This window comes from Pelodiscus sinensis, chromosome 13 (genome assembly GCF_052426305.1).
Source record: "Pelodiscus sinensis isolate ZL-2025 chromosome 13, ASM5242630v1, whole genome shotgun sequence".
NCBI lineage: Eukaryota > Metazoa > Chordata > Testudines > Trionychidae > Pelodiscus > Pelodiscus sinensis.
Window position 1 is genome coordinate 1,617,010 of NC_143064.1, and position 17,419 is coordinate 1,634,428.

General features: G+C 68.4%; 1 protein-coding gene across 5 annotated transcripts in view; it reads right to left on the reverse strand.

Annotated features, from left to right (window-relative positions):
* DLG3 (discs large MAGUK scaffold protein 3) overlaps nucleotides 1-17,419 on the reverse strand; it is a 183,511-nt gene that overhangs the window by 125,760 nt on the left and 40,332 nt on the right. Inside the window, exon 1 of one of the 5 annotated variants that reach the window (XM_089781782.1) lies at nucleotides 1,927-2,309. The exons of 3 other annotated variants lie outside the window; for them this stretch is intronic. In XM_089781782.1, coding sequence (XP_089637908.1) covers nucleotides 1,927-2,250 — 324 coding nt within the window. In that variant the 5' untranslated portion in view covers nucleotides 2,251-2,309. Of the gene's footprint in view, nucleotides 1-1,926; nucleotides 2,310-17,419 lie in introns of those variants that run through there. One more of the 5 variants, XM_089781781.1, reaches the window with a different exon arrangement.

The window sequence follows — 17,419 nt, forward strand, 5'->3', positions numbered from 1 at the left end:
GACGGGGGTGGAAAGGGCCGGGACGAGAGGCAGGAGAGGGGCCCTGATGCCCTCCCTGGCATCGGGCTCAGTGCTGGCGCTGCTAAGCCAGTGGGGCGGGCCGGGCGGGGGAGGGCGATTCCACGGTGCGCTTTTGTGCAAGGCAGCCTGTGTGGGCACAGAATGCGTCTGCCTTTGTAGTGGGGCGCACAGGACATGTGTTCGCAGGAGGCAAATGAGCATGGAGCATATGGGAGTGAATGCTGCAGGCACGACCACCTCTTGCGTGGCACAGGCGCTGCATGCCCGCAAGCCTCTCGGCAGCCGTCGTGTGCACACGTGCCTGCCCGCGTGTGCGGCACAGAGCAGGTTGCAACGGAGGAGGAGAGAGGCAAAGCCGGTGGGGCCCTCTTCCCCCAGCGCAGGCCTCCAGCCCCTCTCCCTCCTCCGGCTCTGTCTGCACATTGCTGTGGGAGTGGCCCAGGACGGGGCGGCCCTGTGCCCAGCTCGGCCCCTACGGAACGAGCCGCTTTGGCATGTGCAGCCCCATCCAACTCCCACTGGCTCTCAGAGCCAGCCCCCTTGGCTGTGGGGCTGGCCGCACTGCCTCGGTCCCTCTGCCTGGCCACACAACGCGGCTTCCCCAGGCCCGCAGAGCCCCACGGGAACGCTGCTCGGTGCAGACCTTTGCTCCCCCCAGGGAGCGGCTCTGGGGCGGCCCGTATACACGCCACGCGAGGCACTTGCCACCCGGCCCAGCGGGCAGAGAGCTCTGCCGTGTCCCCGCTCGCCGGGGGAGCCTAGCAAAGCCGATCGCTAACGCGCAGCAGCACAAAGACATGGATTCCGGTGCCACCCCTGCAACACAGGCCAGCCTGCTCTGAAACAGGGCCCAGCTCCGCTCCCGGCCGGCCAGCGCGTGCAGTCACCCCACAGGGCCCTGGGCCATCCCCTCCGCCAGGGCCGGGGGAGGGGAAGGAAGCGAGAACAGGCGCCGGCTGCTTTGACAGCCCCGTGCCTGCCTGCTCCCTGGAGTGCTATGCGCTGGATGGGGCTACCGCACAGAAGGGCTGCAGCCAGCAGGAAAGCTCCTGCCAGGTTTGGCTGAGGAGACAGACAGACAGACACCATCTGCCCAGGAGGCGGTTTGGGTCTGGGGCCCTCTCCTCTTCTGCCACAAGCCGGGACCCAGCCCGTCACCAAGGAGCCAGAGCGCAGAGCCGGGTCTGGAGGGGCTCCCGGATCCCTGCTGTCCGGTCCCGTAGCCCTTCCCATGGCCATTGGGAGAATCACTGAGAAGCCCCTCGGGCCGGAGGCTGCGGCGGGAGACGCGCCAGACAGAGGTGAATGCGCCTGACGCTGAGCAAGGTAAATTGTTTCTCAGCCTGGGTCCAGCCTCCATTTTACAGCTTTGCAAGCAGGCTCCATCCATTTTCTGAGCAGATGATGGGTTCAAGCGAGAGGGGTCTCTGCGCAGCGACGCCGGCAGAGGCAGCCTGGCAATCGCTCCTGAGGGAGCCGGGGACGAGGGGGAGAGCGAAATGGGGCAGACGCGCCCGCGTGCCAGCCCCGCGCCGCTTACATAACGACCGGTGGGGATGGGGAACAGGCCCCCTCGCCCAACAGGAAGCCAGTCTGGAGAGGGCCGCGCCGAGGGCCCCGAGGACAGGCTGCCAGCGCCACTGGCTCCGGCGCCACGCCGACGGCAGGCATGCCTCAGCGGCGAAGGCCCGGGGCAGGAGAAGAAAGCACAGCCTGGAAAGGCCTGGCCTGCCCAGCCAAGCCGAGAGCCAGGCAGGGCCAGAGTGTGCTACGCTCCAGCTCCTTACGCCCCCACGCGCCTCGCTTGCACCCGGTGCGTAAGCCAGAGCTCCGGCCGGCCCCCGGCCCCGGGGGCAGACCCAACGCGCGGGATCCCGAGCCCCCCGCGCCAGCCGGTGCCCGTACCTGTTCATACCAGTCGCGGTTGGAACACGTGCACTCCGGCCACCAGCTCGTGCTGTTCCCGTTCACCTTGGGGGTGCTCTTCCCCTGGCCCTGCTTCAGGGGGGCAGGCACGTTGTCCCGGGAGGTGGGGATCAGCTTGCTCTTGCTCCTGGTGGTGGGGGTGGCTCCCCCCTGGGAGGGCAGGGTCTGCGAGCCGTAGCCGCCGTAGCCGTACTGCTCGTGCTGCCACTCTCCGTAGGACGGCGGCTCCATGCGCCGCAGGGCCGCCATGCGGGTCACTTCGTAGCACTCCGGGCACTTACAGCAGTGATGGTGCTTGTGCATGCTGCCTCGCGAGGAGACGCAGCCCCGAACAAAAGGAAAGGCAGGGCCCCCCCGAGCAGCAAACGCGGCCGCCTCCTCTCCCTCCGCGCTCCCTCCCCCTCGGGGAGCCGGGGACCGCAGCTCTACTGGCTCCCCAGGGGAGCGCCCACAGGCAAGCCGGCTCCGCTGCTCTGCATTGCCGGCCACGCAGGTGCGCGCATGGCAGCCCCCCTCAGGCCCGGTGCTGGCGTGGGGGGCTCCGGGCAAGCCGCTCCCCGCTGTGCCTCATGGATCTGCCGGGCTGCCTTGCCGGCGAGGACCTCTGGCCCCTGGCCCGGGTGCAGTCAGGCCCGCTCCGTGGGCGGCGGGGGTGGGGAGAAGGCGGCTGGCTTCACCTGCAGGGCTCGGCTGACGGAGTCTGCTCTTTCTGGTCCCTGGCGAGAAGGGAGAAGGCAAGAGCATCTCTCTCCAGCCTCCCTTCTCCCGGTGCTCAGCCAATCACAGCGCAGGGCAGCAGCAGCAGCGGCAGGGAGAATGTTAAACAGCAGGCCCTTAAAGTCACAGCTGCCTCTTTCCTGCCAATCACAGGGCTGGGGAATCAGGGGCCAAAACCCGTCCCCCCCGCACACCCATCCCCAGAGCCACCGGGTGATGGAGCCGGCCGAGGGCTGGGCCAGTCCCACTGGAAAGCACAGCAGAGAGTCGCCGGCGCGGGGACGCCCACGCGCTCACCTGTCAAACTGCAGATACAGCGACCACCGGGAAGGGGCCTCGCGCCTGGGAAGCGCTGGGCTCCGAAGCTGCAGGAATTACCCACTGCCCCTGGGCAGCGCTGCACCGCAAGGCCAGAATCCAGTTACACAAACTCCGGAGGCCTCGACCCCCACCAGGACCTGGCACCCTGCACCCACGTGCTGCAGCGCCCAGGCACGGCGGAGGGGCGCTCACACGGGAGGGCGACCGTTAAGCCCATGTCCTCTGCCGGTAGCGGGCCACGCGTGAGCCGGGAGGACACGTGTCCGCGGGCAGGCTCGCCGCCGGGTCACAGGCAGCACCTGCAGCTGCTGGACTAGCTTCCAAAGCCAGGCCACTCTTGCAGGCAGCCTCCTACCCCATGGCTGCGGCCCTAAGCCCAGCACACAAACGTCCTGGCCACGCCGGCCTCAGGCCCCACCCAGACTGGCCCCAGAACCTCACCCCCACTGCAGCCCTGTGTCGCTCCGAGCCGGCTCCGCTGCTCTGGACGGCTGGCCACGCAGGTGTGAGCATGGCACCCCGCCCGGGGCTGGCCTGGGGTCCCTGCTCGCCCCTACAGCCGCCCAGCACGCCCCGCCAGCTGCCCCGCTCGCCCCTACAGCTGCCCCGCAAGCCACCCCGCGTGCCCCTAAAGCCGCCCCGCTCGCCCCTACAGCTGCCCCGCCAGCCGCCCCGCTCGCCCCACCAGCTGCCCCGCCAGCCACCCCGCATGCCCCTACAGCCGCCCCGCTCGCCCCTACAGCCGCCCCGCCAGCCGCCCCGCTCGCCCCACCAGCTGCCCCGCCAGCCACCCCGCGTGCCCCTAAAGCTGCCCCGCCCGCCCCTACAGCCGCCCCGCCAGCCGCCCCGCCCGCCCCACCAGCTGCCCCGCCAGCCACCCCGCGTGCCCCTAAAGCCGCCCCGCTCGCCCTACAGCCGCCCCGCCAGCCGCCCCGCCCGCCCCACCACCTGCCCCGCCAGCCACCCCGCGTGCCCCTAAAGCCGCCCCGCTCGCCCCTACAGCCACCCCGCCAGCCGCCCCGCCAGCCACCCCGCGTGCCCCTAAAGCCGCCCCGCTCGCCCTACAGCCGCCCCGCTCGCCCCTACAGCCGCCCCGCCAGCCGCCCCACTCGCCCCACCAGCCGCCCCGCCCACCCCTATAGCCGCCCCGCTCGCCCCTACAGCCGCCCCGCTCGCCCCTACAGTCACCTGCCCACCCCTACAGCCGCCCCGCTCGCCCCTACAGCTGCCCCGCCCACTCCTACAGCCGCCACGCTGCTCCAGGACACACACACCCCCGGGCCAAGCCCACTCGCCCCCTGCAGCCTCCCCACTGCTCCAGCCCACACGCAGCCCCAGGCCAGCACTGCCCGCCCCTGCAGCTGCCCCGCTTGCCCCCTGCAGCTGCCCTACTGTTCCAGCCCCCCCTCCCCGGCCCCGCTCACCCCCTGCAGCGCCCCCTGCAGGCCAGCCTTCCTCCCGCCCCTGCAGTCACCCCACTGCTCCTGCTGGCTTCACTGGCAGAGGAACCAGAGTCCCTGCCGCCCCAGTGGCGGATTCACCGCGGTGGACGCTGCACAGCTCCCTGCCACTGACCCGGGGTATCAGCTCTGCTGTGGCCGGCTGGGGCAGGGGGGCTCTGACCCGCACGGCCACTCGACCCGTCTTGTGCAGACCACACACAAGCCCCCTGGCCCTGCTGCGGGCCTGGAGCGAGACTGCTGCCTGGCCTTACGACAGGAGCGAGCCCGGCCCTGGCTGCCCAGAAGGCGGGGGCTGCCCGCGGAGCGTCCGGGGGCGCTGGCGACGAGGAGCCGACGTGCCGCTGTACCCAGCCCCAGGCCTGCGGGCGGAAGGCCGGGATCCTGTACTGAACAGCTCCCCTCGGCCTCCCGCCCAATGTCAACTGCCCAGTCAAACGGCCACGTTTTCTGGCCGCCAGCACCACAGGCACCCCGTGGCTCCCACAGCCAGGCTGAATTTTCCCTTCTCCTCCTCGGCAGCTGGCGGTTCTCCCGCACGGACCCTGCCTGCGGCGCACCGGGCGAGGACGTGGGAAGGACTTGGAACGCTCGTCTCTTAGCCAACAGCCTTCGGTCCCACCAAAGACTCCCCCCCCCCCGTCTCCCAGAACTTAGGAACCCATCCTGCCGGCGAGAGACAAGCGAGCGGAGTCTGGCTCCCTCTCCTGTGCCGGCCCTGGCGCTGTGGGGCCGCCGGGACGCCAGGATGAGGGAGCCCTGAGTTCTCTCGCTATCGCCAGGCGCATCTCCGCTCCCCACGTCCGCGGGCACGACACGCCAGCCTGGCCCTGGGCAATATCTTCACCAATGGCCCAGAGAATGGCGTGGCCACCAAGGACGCCACGTGGGAGGGGCTGCAAGAACGGTAGAGGGCAGGCCTGGGCTTCCAGCTCGGAGGGACGAAAGCCAAGCAAAGCACACGCGCCGCTCTGCGGTGGGCCACGGCCGGCTCAGTGCCAAGACCCCGGAGCGCTGCAGCTGCAGGGAAGGAGAACCCCGCCCTGTGGAGGAAGGGGTGGGCCTGGCCCCGCTGGGCTTCGGGTCCCACGCCGGGCACGGCGCCGGGAAAGGTGTGGCCGCACAGAGTCCAGGGAAGAGCTACAGAGATGATACGAGGTTAAAGGGAAAACCAGTTTCCAGTTCTCAAGAGAGCGGGGGCCAAATGTTCCCCATGGCCTCTGAGAGCCGGAGAAGGGGGGACAGGTCCGGTCTGCAGCCGGGGAAACGCCAGTTACTGTCGGGCCTGCAGGGCAGATACGCTCTGGAACAGGTCTCCACGGGAGCCCGAACAAGCCCTGTCGGGTCAGGCCTTGGCTGGGGGCTGGACTTGGTGACTTCTCAGGGTCACTGCTGCGGCCCGTGTTTCACGTTGTTCGCCACGGGGCCCGCGCTTGCCTGGGCGCGCTGCACGCGAGACCTGCGCGTTAAGCACCCAGTGACCAGTGATACACACGGCACCCGCGCCACAGCAGTCCCTGGCCCACAGAGGCGGGCTGATCAAGGCATTACAGGGTGGTCAGCACTCCTGACTTTTGCACCAGTCTTGTGATCATTTGGGGTTTTTCTGCAATCCCAGCCCCCGGCCTCAGCCTGCAGGAAAATCTCCATTTCATGACAGAAAAGGGACGTTTCCAGCCTCGGGGCAGAGAAAAGCTGGAAAACGCGGCCCAAGCGCAGCTCACGGCTCAAACGGCAGCAGGCAAAGGACAGGAGCCGGGTCTAGAATCTCCTGCTTCTGAAAGGCAGCTCCGGCTTTCCGGGCCTGACTCTGGAGGTTTGAAGTGGGGGTGCTGCCCTAGGGTCCGTGTCCTAGTGCCATGCAGGTGACACACGGTCCCACCTCTGGCCTTGGCGTGACGAGGGGCCTGGCACACACAGCTGCTAGCAGTTCCAGTGGGGGGGAGGGTCGGGAGAGGGTCTCCAAGGCCCCACTACCAGAGCAGCCAGCTCTTCTGCCAGGGCCAGCGACTCCCCGGGCCACGTCACGGCAGCTCCAGAGGCAGCCCGTGGAAATGAACGGGATTCACACTGGCCTCGGTGGTGCTGTGCAGGCTCCGCGGCCTCCGAACCATCCCCAGTGCCGGGCGCCCGGCCCGCAGCCCTGCGGCTAAGCCCCACAGGGAAGGAGAGAACCCCCAGGGGCAGAGTCCCCGGTAAGGTCCCCTTTCCAGGCCAGGGCTCCCCAAGAGCCGGCTGAGAGCAGCTTCCAAGAGGGCTGGGTAGGGGATGAGCTGTCGCTGCTTTAACGCCCGCTGGCCGTGCGGGGCCTGGGGCCGCGGCGGAGAGCTCTTTGCTTCTGCACTGACTGGCAGGGGCGACTTGCGCCCGCTGCTCTCAAGCCTGGTGACAAAGGACCCCCCTGCCCCTGCTCCCCGAAGGGGCCTCGCAGCTGTAGGGCCCTGTGGCCGCCTGCAGCTCAGACGCTGGTTCCAAACCTGGGGTCCGGGCAAGGGGGACACTGAGGGACGTGGCTGGGAAGGGACGTGCAGGCTGCAGGCCCGGCTACATTGCCTGGGGGTCCGTGACACGTTCGCGGATTGGAAAGGGGCCGGGCCACGGAGCTAAGAGGAAACAGGCAACGGCTCCCTGCAGGGCACAGAAGGAGAGTGGGGTCTGACGGAGCCCGCGCACCCCACGGGACCATCCTGCCAGGGGCAGGTGCCGTCACCGCCCGCTGAGCTACAGGAACGGAGCGTCTCAGCCCCCCACAACTGGCCCCGGTGCAAACAATCGAGAGAGGCTGGCTTGAAATCCTTAGCGGTCCCTGGGCAGTGCTGGGCCCTCGTCTCCCCACCGGCGCGCTGAGCAGGCCAGGCTGGATGGCTATGGGACCCAGACCCCTGGGAGCTGTCGGGTTGACTGGAATACGTGGCTCCTGGTTTGCTGCTGCCACTTCTCCTGGCCTGCGGCCCCGCCCCTGCCTGTGTCCTGCAGCAGCTCACCCCCCCCAGCTGAGTAAGACTCCTCCAAGCCCGGAGACACCAGCGGAGCTAGCAGGGGCAGGGGCACCGGGGCAAGGGAGGGGCAGGAGTCTCTTGTTTCAGAGCAGGATGTTCCTTCAGCCACCCGCCCCTTTCCTGTCCCCTTTAAACAAGACAGAAATGCAGGGAATTTCTGAATGGCTGCCCCCTCCTTTGGCCTGCCTGCCAGTTTCTCAGCCAATCCAGTGGCACGCTGGAGCTGCAGCAGCCAGCTGACTCGTCTCTCTAAAAGCTACACGGCCCTTAGCAGCCACTCAGCCCCTTCAGCCGTGCAGACGGGGCAGAAGGGGAATAGCAGCTGTGAGGGCGCGTTGGGGTCCCCTGCCTCCTGCACCCCCGTATGGCACGGACAGACTCCCCCAGCCAGTAGAACAGAGGGAGTTTATTGCTTCTCCAGGGTACAGCACAGCACAGATGTCATCTGGTTACAGGAACTGGGGCTAGGAGGCCTCAGTGCCCCCCCTTGAGATGGGGGGTGGCTGGGCCCTACAATCCCAGCCCCCTCCCTAGCTCCTTCTCCCCTGCTTCCCAGACCGAAACAAACTCCCTCTTCCAGCTCTGCCCCCAGCCAGGGCTCCACTCCCCTTCCTCCCATTGTTCCGCTCCCTGGGAGATACTGGTCAGACAGGTTCGAAGCCCCCTTGCATAATGACTCATCCCCTGCCCTGCTGGGCCGTGCTACGGACAGCAGCCAGTGGGGGTCACCCACAGCCCACAGCCCAGCAGGGTACCCCCACTACGTCACAGCAGCCCAGACCCTTCGTGCCCGGAGTTTGGACGGGATTCGTGCCTGTGGCCAGCCCTGGGACAGCGAAGGGCCCCGGGCAGACGCTGGCCCATGGACTGCTTGTGCTGAGCGTCAGTGCCAACGGGTCTCTGAAAAATGGGGTGTACATCCCATTCCCTCGCTCTTTGTGCAGCACCTGCGCCCCGTGAGGAAGCAGAGGGGCGCCAGGCCTTTAGCCCTTGGCAAGTGGGTTACCACGGACGCGCACAGGCTTCTGCCACCTGAAGAATACCGTAAGTAGCAGGCAGCTGCACTCTGGGTGGAGCAGCTGCCAGAAGGGAACACAAGACACACCCTCCATGCTACAGAGCACAGCAGGCACCGGCAGGAATTCTCTCTCCTGAAATAAAATGAGACCCGGCTGGGAAGCCTCCGCTGACGCGTGCGGAGAACGAGCAAGACGCGAACACACGACCTGAAGGAGAAAGGAGGGGCAGCGCAGAGGCCTGGGAAGCCCCCGGAGCGGAGCGTTACAAGTCAGTGGGGCTGGAGGGGAAGAAGGGATCTCTTTCTTTGTGCCAGGCTTTCAGGCACTGGGCTCACTGCTTGTGGGTGCCGAGTACCCGCCTACGCGCCAAACGGGACCGTCACATAGCGTCCCAAGTGCCGCAGGGCGGGACAGCAGTTGGGGGCAGCACAAGACCCTGCATTTGCGCGGTGAGCTACCAGCCCTGCGAGGCAGCTTTGGCCTGATTTCAGCATTCAGCGATGGGAGCAGCCGTTTGGATCACAACTGTTCACCCCAACTCACAGCTCCCCACGCGCCCTCAGAGCCTTCCCTTATTCGCCCCTGTGACGTAGTGGGGGGGAACCTCTCTGGCTGCTGGCTGTAGCACCCCCGAGCAGACAAGCGATGAGTCACTATGCAAAGAGGGGATCCCAACTGGTTTGGCCAGCTGACCCCCATGGAGAGGAACAAAGGGAGGTGGATGCTGCCCTGGCTGGGGGCAGGGCTTGGAGAGGGGGAGTTAGTTCCTGGCTGGAAAGCAGGGGAGAAGGAGCTGGGGAGGGGGGCTGGGATCCCCCCATCTCAAGGGGGGCACTGAGGCCTCTTAGCCCCAGTTCCTGTAACCAGATGACATCTGTGCTGTGCTGTATCCTGGAGGAGCAATAAACCACCTGTATTCTACTGGCTGGTGGAGTCTGTTCGTGCCATTTCGGGGTGCAGGAGACGGGGAACCCCAACACGCTGCCACAGCCCCTCAGCCCCTTCTCCCTTCTCTTTCCCTCCGCGTGCTGCTGGTGCCTGTCTGCGTCTCCCTTCCCTGTGCCCAGATCCCCTGCCTGGCCCCATCTGCCATTCCCCAGACCCCGCTTTGAACTCCATAACCCCTCAACTCTCTGCACAGGACCGTAACCCGCATCCTCTCCCTGCCCCTCCTCCTGCGTGGTTCTTTTCTTCACCTAGGCTGGAAGCTGCTTGGGAATCCACAATTCATTTGACTGGTGATATCCAGACAAGACGCCCAAGGCCTCTTTGTGCTTGGCACGGAACAAACAGGAAGAGCCCCGTGCTGTTTGGAGAGGAAACAAACCGAATCGGTAAAGAGGGCAGGAAACTCAAGCAAGGAGCAGCAAAGTAACTTGCCCAAGGTTACATAGTAAGTCAGTAGCAACGCTGGGATTTCAACCCTATTCCAGTGCTGGGCCGTCCTGACTGGAGCACACTGCCTCTGATGACCCCATGGGCTCTTTTGTTGCTTTACAAAGTGCCGTGTGTGGCTAGAATTCTGGGTAATTAATAATGAAGTGAGATTTTCAAAGATGCCCAAGTGACTTAGGGGCACAGCCCATGTCTTCTTACTGGGACCAGGCTCCTCAGTCACTCAGGTATGTCTACACTGCACGGCTATTTTGGGATACCAGCCGTCTACACAATAGCCGGAAGCAGGAGATGACAACCAGGAGCTTTGGCACCAGCGCAGCATAAGAACATAAGAACGGCCAGACGGGGTCAGACCAAAGGTCCATCTAGCCCAGTATCCTGTCTGCCGACAGTGGCCAGCACCAGGTGCCCCAGAGAGGGTGGACCGAAGACAATGATCAAGCGATTTGTCTCCTGCCGTCCCTCTCCAGCCTCTGACAGACAGAGGCCAGGGACACCATTTTATCCCCTGGCTAATAGCCTTTTATGGACCTAACCTCCAGGAAATTACCTAGCTTCTCTTTTTCACGGCACCGAGGCGGCCGTGTGGGTACAAGCACTGGGACGCACCCGCCGCGCGGAGGTGCAGTGCAAGTCACTTTTCTCAGGCCACGCGTTTGCACGGCCAGCCTGCGCCGGCGCAGCTCCATCCACGCTGAGTGCCCAGTGACGAGCCGGGCCTTCAAAAGGCGGCTCTCATGGCCACTGGAATGTAGCAGAGGCCCAAGGCCACTTCCAAACCTGCTCTCCTCCACCACGCTCCTTCCTCTCCAGCAGGCTCCCCCAGGCCACGTCTGCAAAGGTCTCTGGGCGCCCTACGGACGCCCACCTGCACCGGCGGGCTTGTGGCTGCTCTAGCGATAACAGCGCTGGCCAATCATTCAACGGCCCCACCATTCCCGCCAGCCAGCAGCGGGGCTGCCATGCCCGGCAGGCAAGCCTGGTCATCTCCGAATGGAGTGCTTGGCAGGAATACGCCCCGGGCGGTGGGCTGTGGACACCAGCCTGGGCCCGCCTTTCCACGCAGGCGGGGAGACCGTGCGGCTGCAGGAGCCAGAGTCTCCTCCTAGACAGGGCGCGGTGGCATCATTTGCTGCACTCACTCCAGTACAGGAATTTTCATCCTCAGCAGAGAGCCCCCCACAATGCAAAGTAACTGCCTGCTGCGCATCAGGGACGGGAAAATGCAGCAATTACGTAACCGAGGCACTGCTGAAAATGTCCGCGGTTCCACGGGAACACGCGGGGGAGCAGTCGGCTCCCTGGGAGCCGGGTGCACGGGGAGCTGGCTTTTCAGTCGGCTCCCCACACGGACCGGGAGCCTGCGTGGAACTGTCGACGAGCCGGGGCCCATCGGTTAACCGTGCACAGGGTCACGCTTTCACATCCCTCGTGGGCATCGCTGCCCAGGCCGGGACTGCAGGGGTGGCTCCACGCTGAGCGGTTTGGGGAGGGCTAGTCAAGGAGGGTTCCCAGGACTGGGGTGAGGGCCAAGGCACCACAGAAGTACGGTACCAGCGCTGTGAGGCGGAGCCCAGGGTACAACAGCAAAGGGCTGTGCGGCGGGGCAAGGGCCGAGCTCTTCATTTTAACACCTGCTAAAAAGTTCTGCACCTCCACAGCAGGGGCAGTGACAGCCGCTGGCAAAACTGGAGTCACCGCCCCCCCGGCCCTGCGGGGGCAGGTCACAGCAACAGGCACCGTGCTGAAATCGGGCTCACGCTGCCTGCTGTGGGGTCACCATTGTTCCGGGAAGCCGCTGGAATAATTCACTTAGGCTACGTCTACACAACGGAGCTATTTCAGGACACTTCCTGAATCCCGAAATAGCTCTTCCGCATCTTTAAACACGCCCCTTATCTCGAAACAGATCGTGCAATGACGGGCGCGATTCCGGCGCCCCTGTAACCCGAGGGCCCAGGCATAGCGCTTTGTAAACGCGCAATGAGCTACGCAATTAGCACAGACTGCATTGCTCATTCCCAGGGAACCGGCTGTGTAGACGCACCGTGGGAGCAGTGCCCACGCCAGGGACAGACCATCGCCTGCACCCAGCCACTCGGCTTCTGTGCTCGTGCTCGCCACGCTCAGAGCCACTGAGCCTGACCCAGCCCTGCAAGAGCCACTCGGATCCCCGGGCCATGGGTCACAGCTTCCCTGCCCTTCTCCCTCAGCGACGGGCATTTCTAACCACAGCCTCCCTGCTCACCTGTGGGCGCTAGGAGCAGCTCCTAGGGATTTGGATGGCACAGGCTGGTGCTGGCGTGATCAGCTGACAGCCCCCAAATAAGGCAGCAGGAAGTTCTCTGCAGTCACAGCTCCGGCACAGCCAGCGGCTCTGGCAGGACAGGGCGTGTGCCTCACAGCCTCGCAGCGCTGCACCCTGGGGTCGGCATCCTGTCCCTCCCGTGTGCCAGGGCCATTTCTGGAGCAAGACTTTCCCACAGGGACAAACTCTCGGCAGCAAGGAGTCCGGCCCTAGCTGGGTTAGAAGCGGCTGCTCCCACGCGGTTTGGGTCCCGTGGGGAGTACGGGGATTTCTATCCCCACACAGGGCACCCCGGAGCTCTGCAGGTCCCCGACGTGCGCCCCAGGCTCCTAGGCCCAGCTCTGGGACCCAGCCCCGTGCTCTGGGCCGGGCGGCAAAGCGCCTCCTGCTGGCCGAGACGCTCCAGGCCCCGCTGCCCTGGGTCGCCCTGGCAGCACGGCCCTGGCCCAGAGATGTGCAGGCTTGTACAGAGTGAGGCTCAGAGGCCCGGCCCCCAGCATCTCCCACACGCGGGTCTGCGCCTCGGCCGCTTCGCTGGCAGACACACCCAGCCCTGCTGAGGCGCCGCTTCTCGTGCGGGAAGAGACACGCGGAGGCAGGCCCGCTGGGATCTGCAAGGCCACCTCAGGGCCGCGCCCTGGGCAGAGCACGGCGACACCCCACGGCCAGGGCCTGCTCCCAGGGGCCGAGGGGGCCGGTCGCTTTCCCCGCAATCCGCCCGCCCCAGGGGACGCTGGCTCCGCCGAAGGGGGCGGTTTGGCCTCCGCGCTGCGGACACGGGGAAGCTGTTCCTGCCGCTGGCCCAGAGCCGGGGCCGGGCTGTGCGTTCAGCAGTGCCCTGGCTCGCCCACGGACTGTCAGGAAGGCAGGAGCTCACGCAAGGAGGGTTCCTATTTATAGGCTGCATGTGGAGCTCAGCAGATGTTCCAGGCGCCCAGCCCGAGCCGTTACGGAGCGCTCGGGGGATGCGCGCTCTGGCCCCGCTGCTCCACAGGCTGCGGCTCCCCGCAGGGCAGCGCCGGAGCCGAGCGGCACAGGCCGACCAAGCCGAAGAGGCTGGAATGGCGAGAGCCCAGGCCGGGGACGGGAGCCTGGATCCAAGCCGTTTCCCAGCAATGCCCGGCGGGGGGAGCCGTTTGCCTGGTGGGGCCGAGCGTCTGCTCATCGGCGTTACTGTTCCCACCTCATTTGGTCTCCCCGGCGCCCTGGCCGGGGGTGGGGAGCTGGCTGCTCCCGGCCACAGCCCTGCGCTCGCTGGCTAACAGCACACTAGAGCCCAGGGCCCAGGGCCCAGGGCCCGGCGCCGGCAGGGGCCAGTCACGCACCGCGCTGGCTCCCTGGCCTTGCTCTGCGGGCCCGCCCCACAGCTCCTGGGAACACCCCTTTTCCCGCAGCAACTTCCGCGCGCTGCCGCTCGGGTACGCCGGGCAGAGACTGGGGGCCTCCGCCTCCTGCACAGCAGCCTGCCCTGCCACGGAGCCCACACGGCCCTTCTCTGCACAGGGACAGAGACCTTGGGGGCTCACGGCGTCTCCCCAGGGGACAGCGGCAGCCCCTCGCCAGCCCGTCCCACGCTGCGGGGCCAGAGGAATCCCAGACAAAGCCTCACGCCGCTCGGGGGGAGGGCGGGTCCCAGACATGCGCACAGGGCCTCACGCCGCTCGGGGGGGGTCCCAGACATGCGCACAGGGCCTCACGCCGCTCGGGGGGGGTCCCAGACATGCGCACAGGGCCTCACGCCGCTCGGGGGGGTCCCAGACATGCGCACAGGGCCTCACGCCGCTCGGGGGGGTCCCAGACATGCGCACAGGGCCTCACGCCGCTCGGGGGGGTCCCAGACATGCGCACAGGGCCTCACGCCGCTCGGGGGGGGGGGTCCCAGACATGCGCACAGGGCCTCACGCCGCTCGGGGGGGGTCCCAGACATGCGCACAGGGCCTCACGCCGCTCGGGGGGGTCCCAGACATGCGCACAGGGCCTCACGCCGCTCGGGGGGGTCCCAGACATGCGCACAGGGCCTCACGCCGCTCGGGGGGGTCCCAGACATGCGCACAGGGCCTCACGCCGCTCGGGGGGGGGGGTCCCAGACATGCGCACAGGGCCTCACGCCGCTCGGGGGGGGGGTCCCAGACATGCGCACAGGGCCTCACGCCGCTCGGGGGGGGGGGGGGTCCCAGACATGCGCACAGGGCCTCACGCCGCTCGGGGGGAGGGGGGTCCCAGACATGCGCACAGGGCCTCACGCCGCTCGGGGGGGTCCCAGACATGCGCACAGGGCCTCACGCCGCTCGGGGGGGGGGTCCCAGACATGCGCACAGGGCCTCACGCCGCTCGGGGGGGGTCCCAGACATGCGCACAGGGCCTCACGCCGCTCGGGGGGGTCCCAGACATGCGCACAGGGCCTCACGCCGCTCGGGGGGGTCCCAGACATGCGCACAGGGCCTCACGCCGCTCGGGGGGGGGGGGTCCCAGACATGCGCACAGGGCCTCACGCCGCTCGGGGGGGTCCCAGACATGCGCACAGGGCCTCACGCCGCTCGGGGGGGTCCCAGACATGCGCACAGGGCCTCACGCCGCTCGGGGGGGGGGGTCCCAGACATGCGCACAGGGCCTCACGCCGCTCGGGGGGGGGGTCCCAGACATGCGCACAGGGCCTCACGCCGCTCGGGGGGGGGGGGGGTCCCAGACATGCGCACAGGGCCTCACGCCGCTCGGGGGGAGGGGGGTCCCAGACATGCGCACAGGGCCTCACGCCGCTCGGGGGGGTCCCAGACATGCGCACAGGGCCTCACGCCGCTCGGGGGGGGGGGGTCCCAGACATGCGCACAGGGCCTCACGCCGCTCGGGGGGGGGGTCCCAGACATGCGCACAGGGCCTCACGCCGCTCGGGGGGGGGGGGGGTCCCAGACATGCGCACAGGGCCTCACGCCGCTCGGGGGGAGGGGGGTCCCAGACATGCGCACAGGGCCTCACGCCGCTCGGGGGGGGGGGGGGTCCCAGACATGCGCACAGGGCCTCACGCCGCTCGGGGGGGGGGGGGTCCCAGACATGCGCACAGGGCCTCACGCCGCTCGGGGGGGGGGTCCCAGACATGCGCACAGGGCCTCACGCTGCTCGGGGGGGGGGGTTCCAGACATGCGCACAGGGCCTCACGCCGCTCGGGGGGGGGTCCCAGACATGCACACAGGGCCTCACGCCGCTCGGGGGGGGGGTCCCAGACATGCGCACAGGGCCTCACGCCGCTCGGGGGGGGGGTCCCAGACATGCGCACAGGGCCTCACGCCGCTCGGGGGGGGTCCCAGACATGCGCACAGGGCCTCACGCCGCTCGGGGGGGGGGGTCCCAGACATGCGCACAGGGCCTCACGCCGCTCGGGGGGGGGGTCCCAGACATGCGCACAGGGCCTCACGCCGCTCGGGGGGGGGGGTCCCAGACATGCACACAGGGCCTCACGCCGCTCGGGGGGGTCCCAGACATGCGCACAGGGCCTCACGCCGCTCGGGGGGGGGGGGTCCCAGACATGCGCACAGGGCCTCACGCCGCTCGGGGGGGGGGTCCCAGACATGCGCACAGGGCCTCACGCCGCTCGGGGGGGGGGGGGTCCCAGACATGCGCACAGGGCCTCACGCCGCTCGGGGGGGGGGGGTCCCAGACATGCGCACAGGGCCTCACGCCGCTCGGGGGGGGGTCCCAGACATGCGCACAGGGCCTCACGCTGCTCGGGGGGGGGGGTTCCAGACATGCGCACAGGGCCTCACGCCGCTCGGGGGGGGGTCCCAGACATGCACACAGGGCCTCACGCCGCTCGGGGGGGGGGTCCCAGACATGCGCACAGGGCCTCACGCCGCTCGGGGGGGGGGTCCCAGACATGCGCACAGGGCCTCACGCCGCTCGGGGGGGGGGTCCCAGACATGCGCACAGGGCCTCACGCCGCTCGGGGGGGGTCCCAGACATGCGCACAGGGCCTCACGCCGCTCGGGGGGGGGGGTTCCAGACATGCGCACAGGGCCTCACGCCGCTCGGGGGGGGTCCCAGACATGCGCACAGGGCCTCACGCCGCTCGGGGGGAGGGGGGGTCCCAGACATGCACACAGGGCCTCACGCCGCTCGGGGGGGGTCCCAGACATGCGCACAGGGCCTCACGCCGCTCGGGGGGAGGGGGGGTCCCAGACATGCGCACAGGGCCTCACGCCGCTCGGGGGAGGTCCCAGACATGCACACAGGGCCTCACGCCGCTCGGGGGAGGTCCCAGACATGCACACAGGGCCTCACGCCGCTCGGGGGGGGGGTCCCAGACATGCACACAGGGCCTCACGCCGCTCGGGGGGGGTCCCAGACATGCGCACAGGGCCTCACGCCGCTCGGGGGGGGGGTCCCAGACATGCGCACAGGGCCTCACGCCGCTCGGGGGGGGTCCCAGACATGCGCACAGGGCCTCACGCCGCTCGGGGGGAGGGGGGGTCCCAGACATGCACACAGGGCCTCACGCCGCTCGGGGGGGGGGTCCCAGACATGCGCACAGGGCCTCACGCCGCTCGGGGGGGGGGTCCCAGACATGCACACAGGGCCTCACGCCGCTCGGGGGGGGTCCCAGACATGCGCACAGGGCCTCACGCCGCTCGGGGGGAGGGGGGTCCCAGACATGCGCACAGGGCCTCACGCCGCTCGGGGGGGGGGTCCCAGACATGCACACAGGGCCTCACGCCGCTCGGGGGGGGGGTCCCAGACATGCACACAGGGCCTCACGCCGCTCGGGGGGGGGGGGGTCCCAGACATGCGCACAGGGCCTCACGCTGCTCGGGGGGGGGGGGTCCCAGACATGCGCACAGGGCCTCACGCCGCTCGGGGGGGGGGGTTCCAGACATGCGCACAGGGCCTCACGCTGCTCGGGGGGGGGGGGTCCCAGACATGCGCACAGGGCCTCACGCTGCTCGGGGGGGGGGGGGTTCCAGACATGCGCACAGGGCCTCACGCTGCTCGGGGGGGGGGGGGGTTCCAGACATGCGCACAGGGCCTCACGCTGCTCGGGGGGGGGGTTCCAGACATGCGCACAGGGCCTCACGCTGCTCGGGGGGGGGGGGTCCCAGACATGCGCACAGGGCCTCACGCTGCTCGGGGGGGGGGGGGTCCCAGACATGCACACAGGGCCTCACGCCGCTCGGGGGGGGGGTCCCAGACATGCGCACAGGGCCTCACGCCGCTCGGGGGGGGGGGTCCCAGACATGCGCACAGGGCCTCACGCCGCTCGGG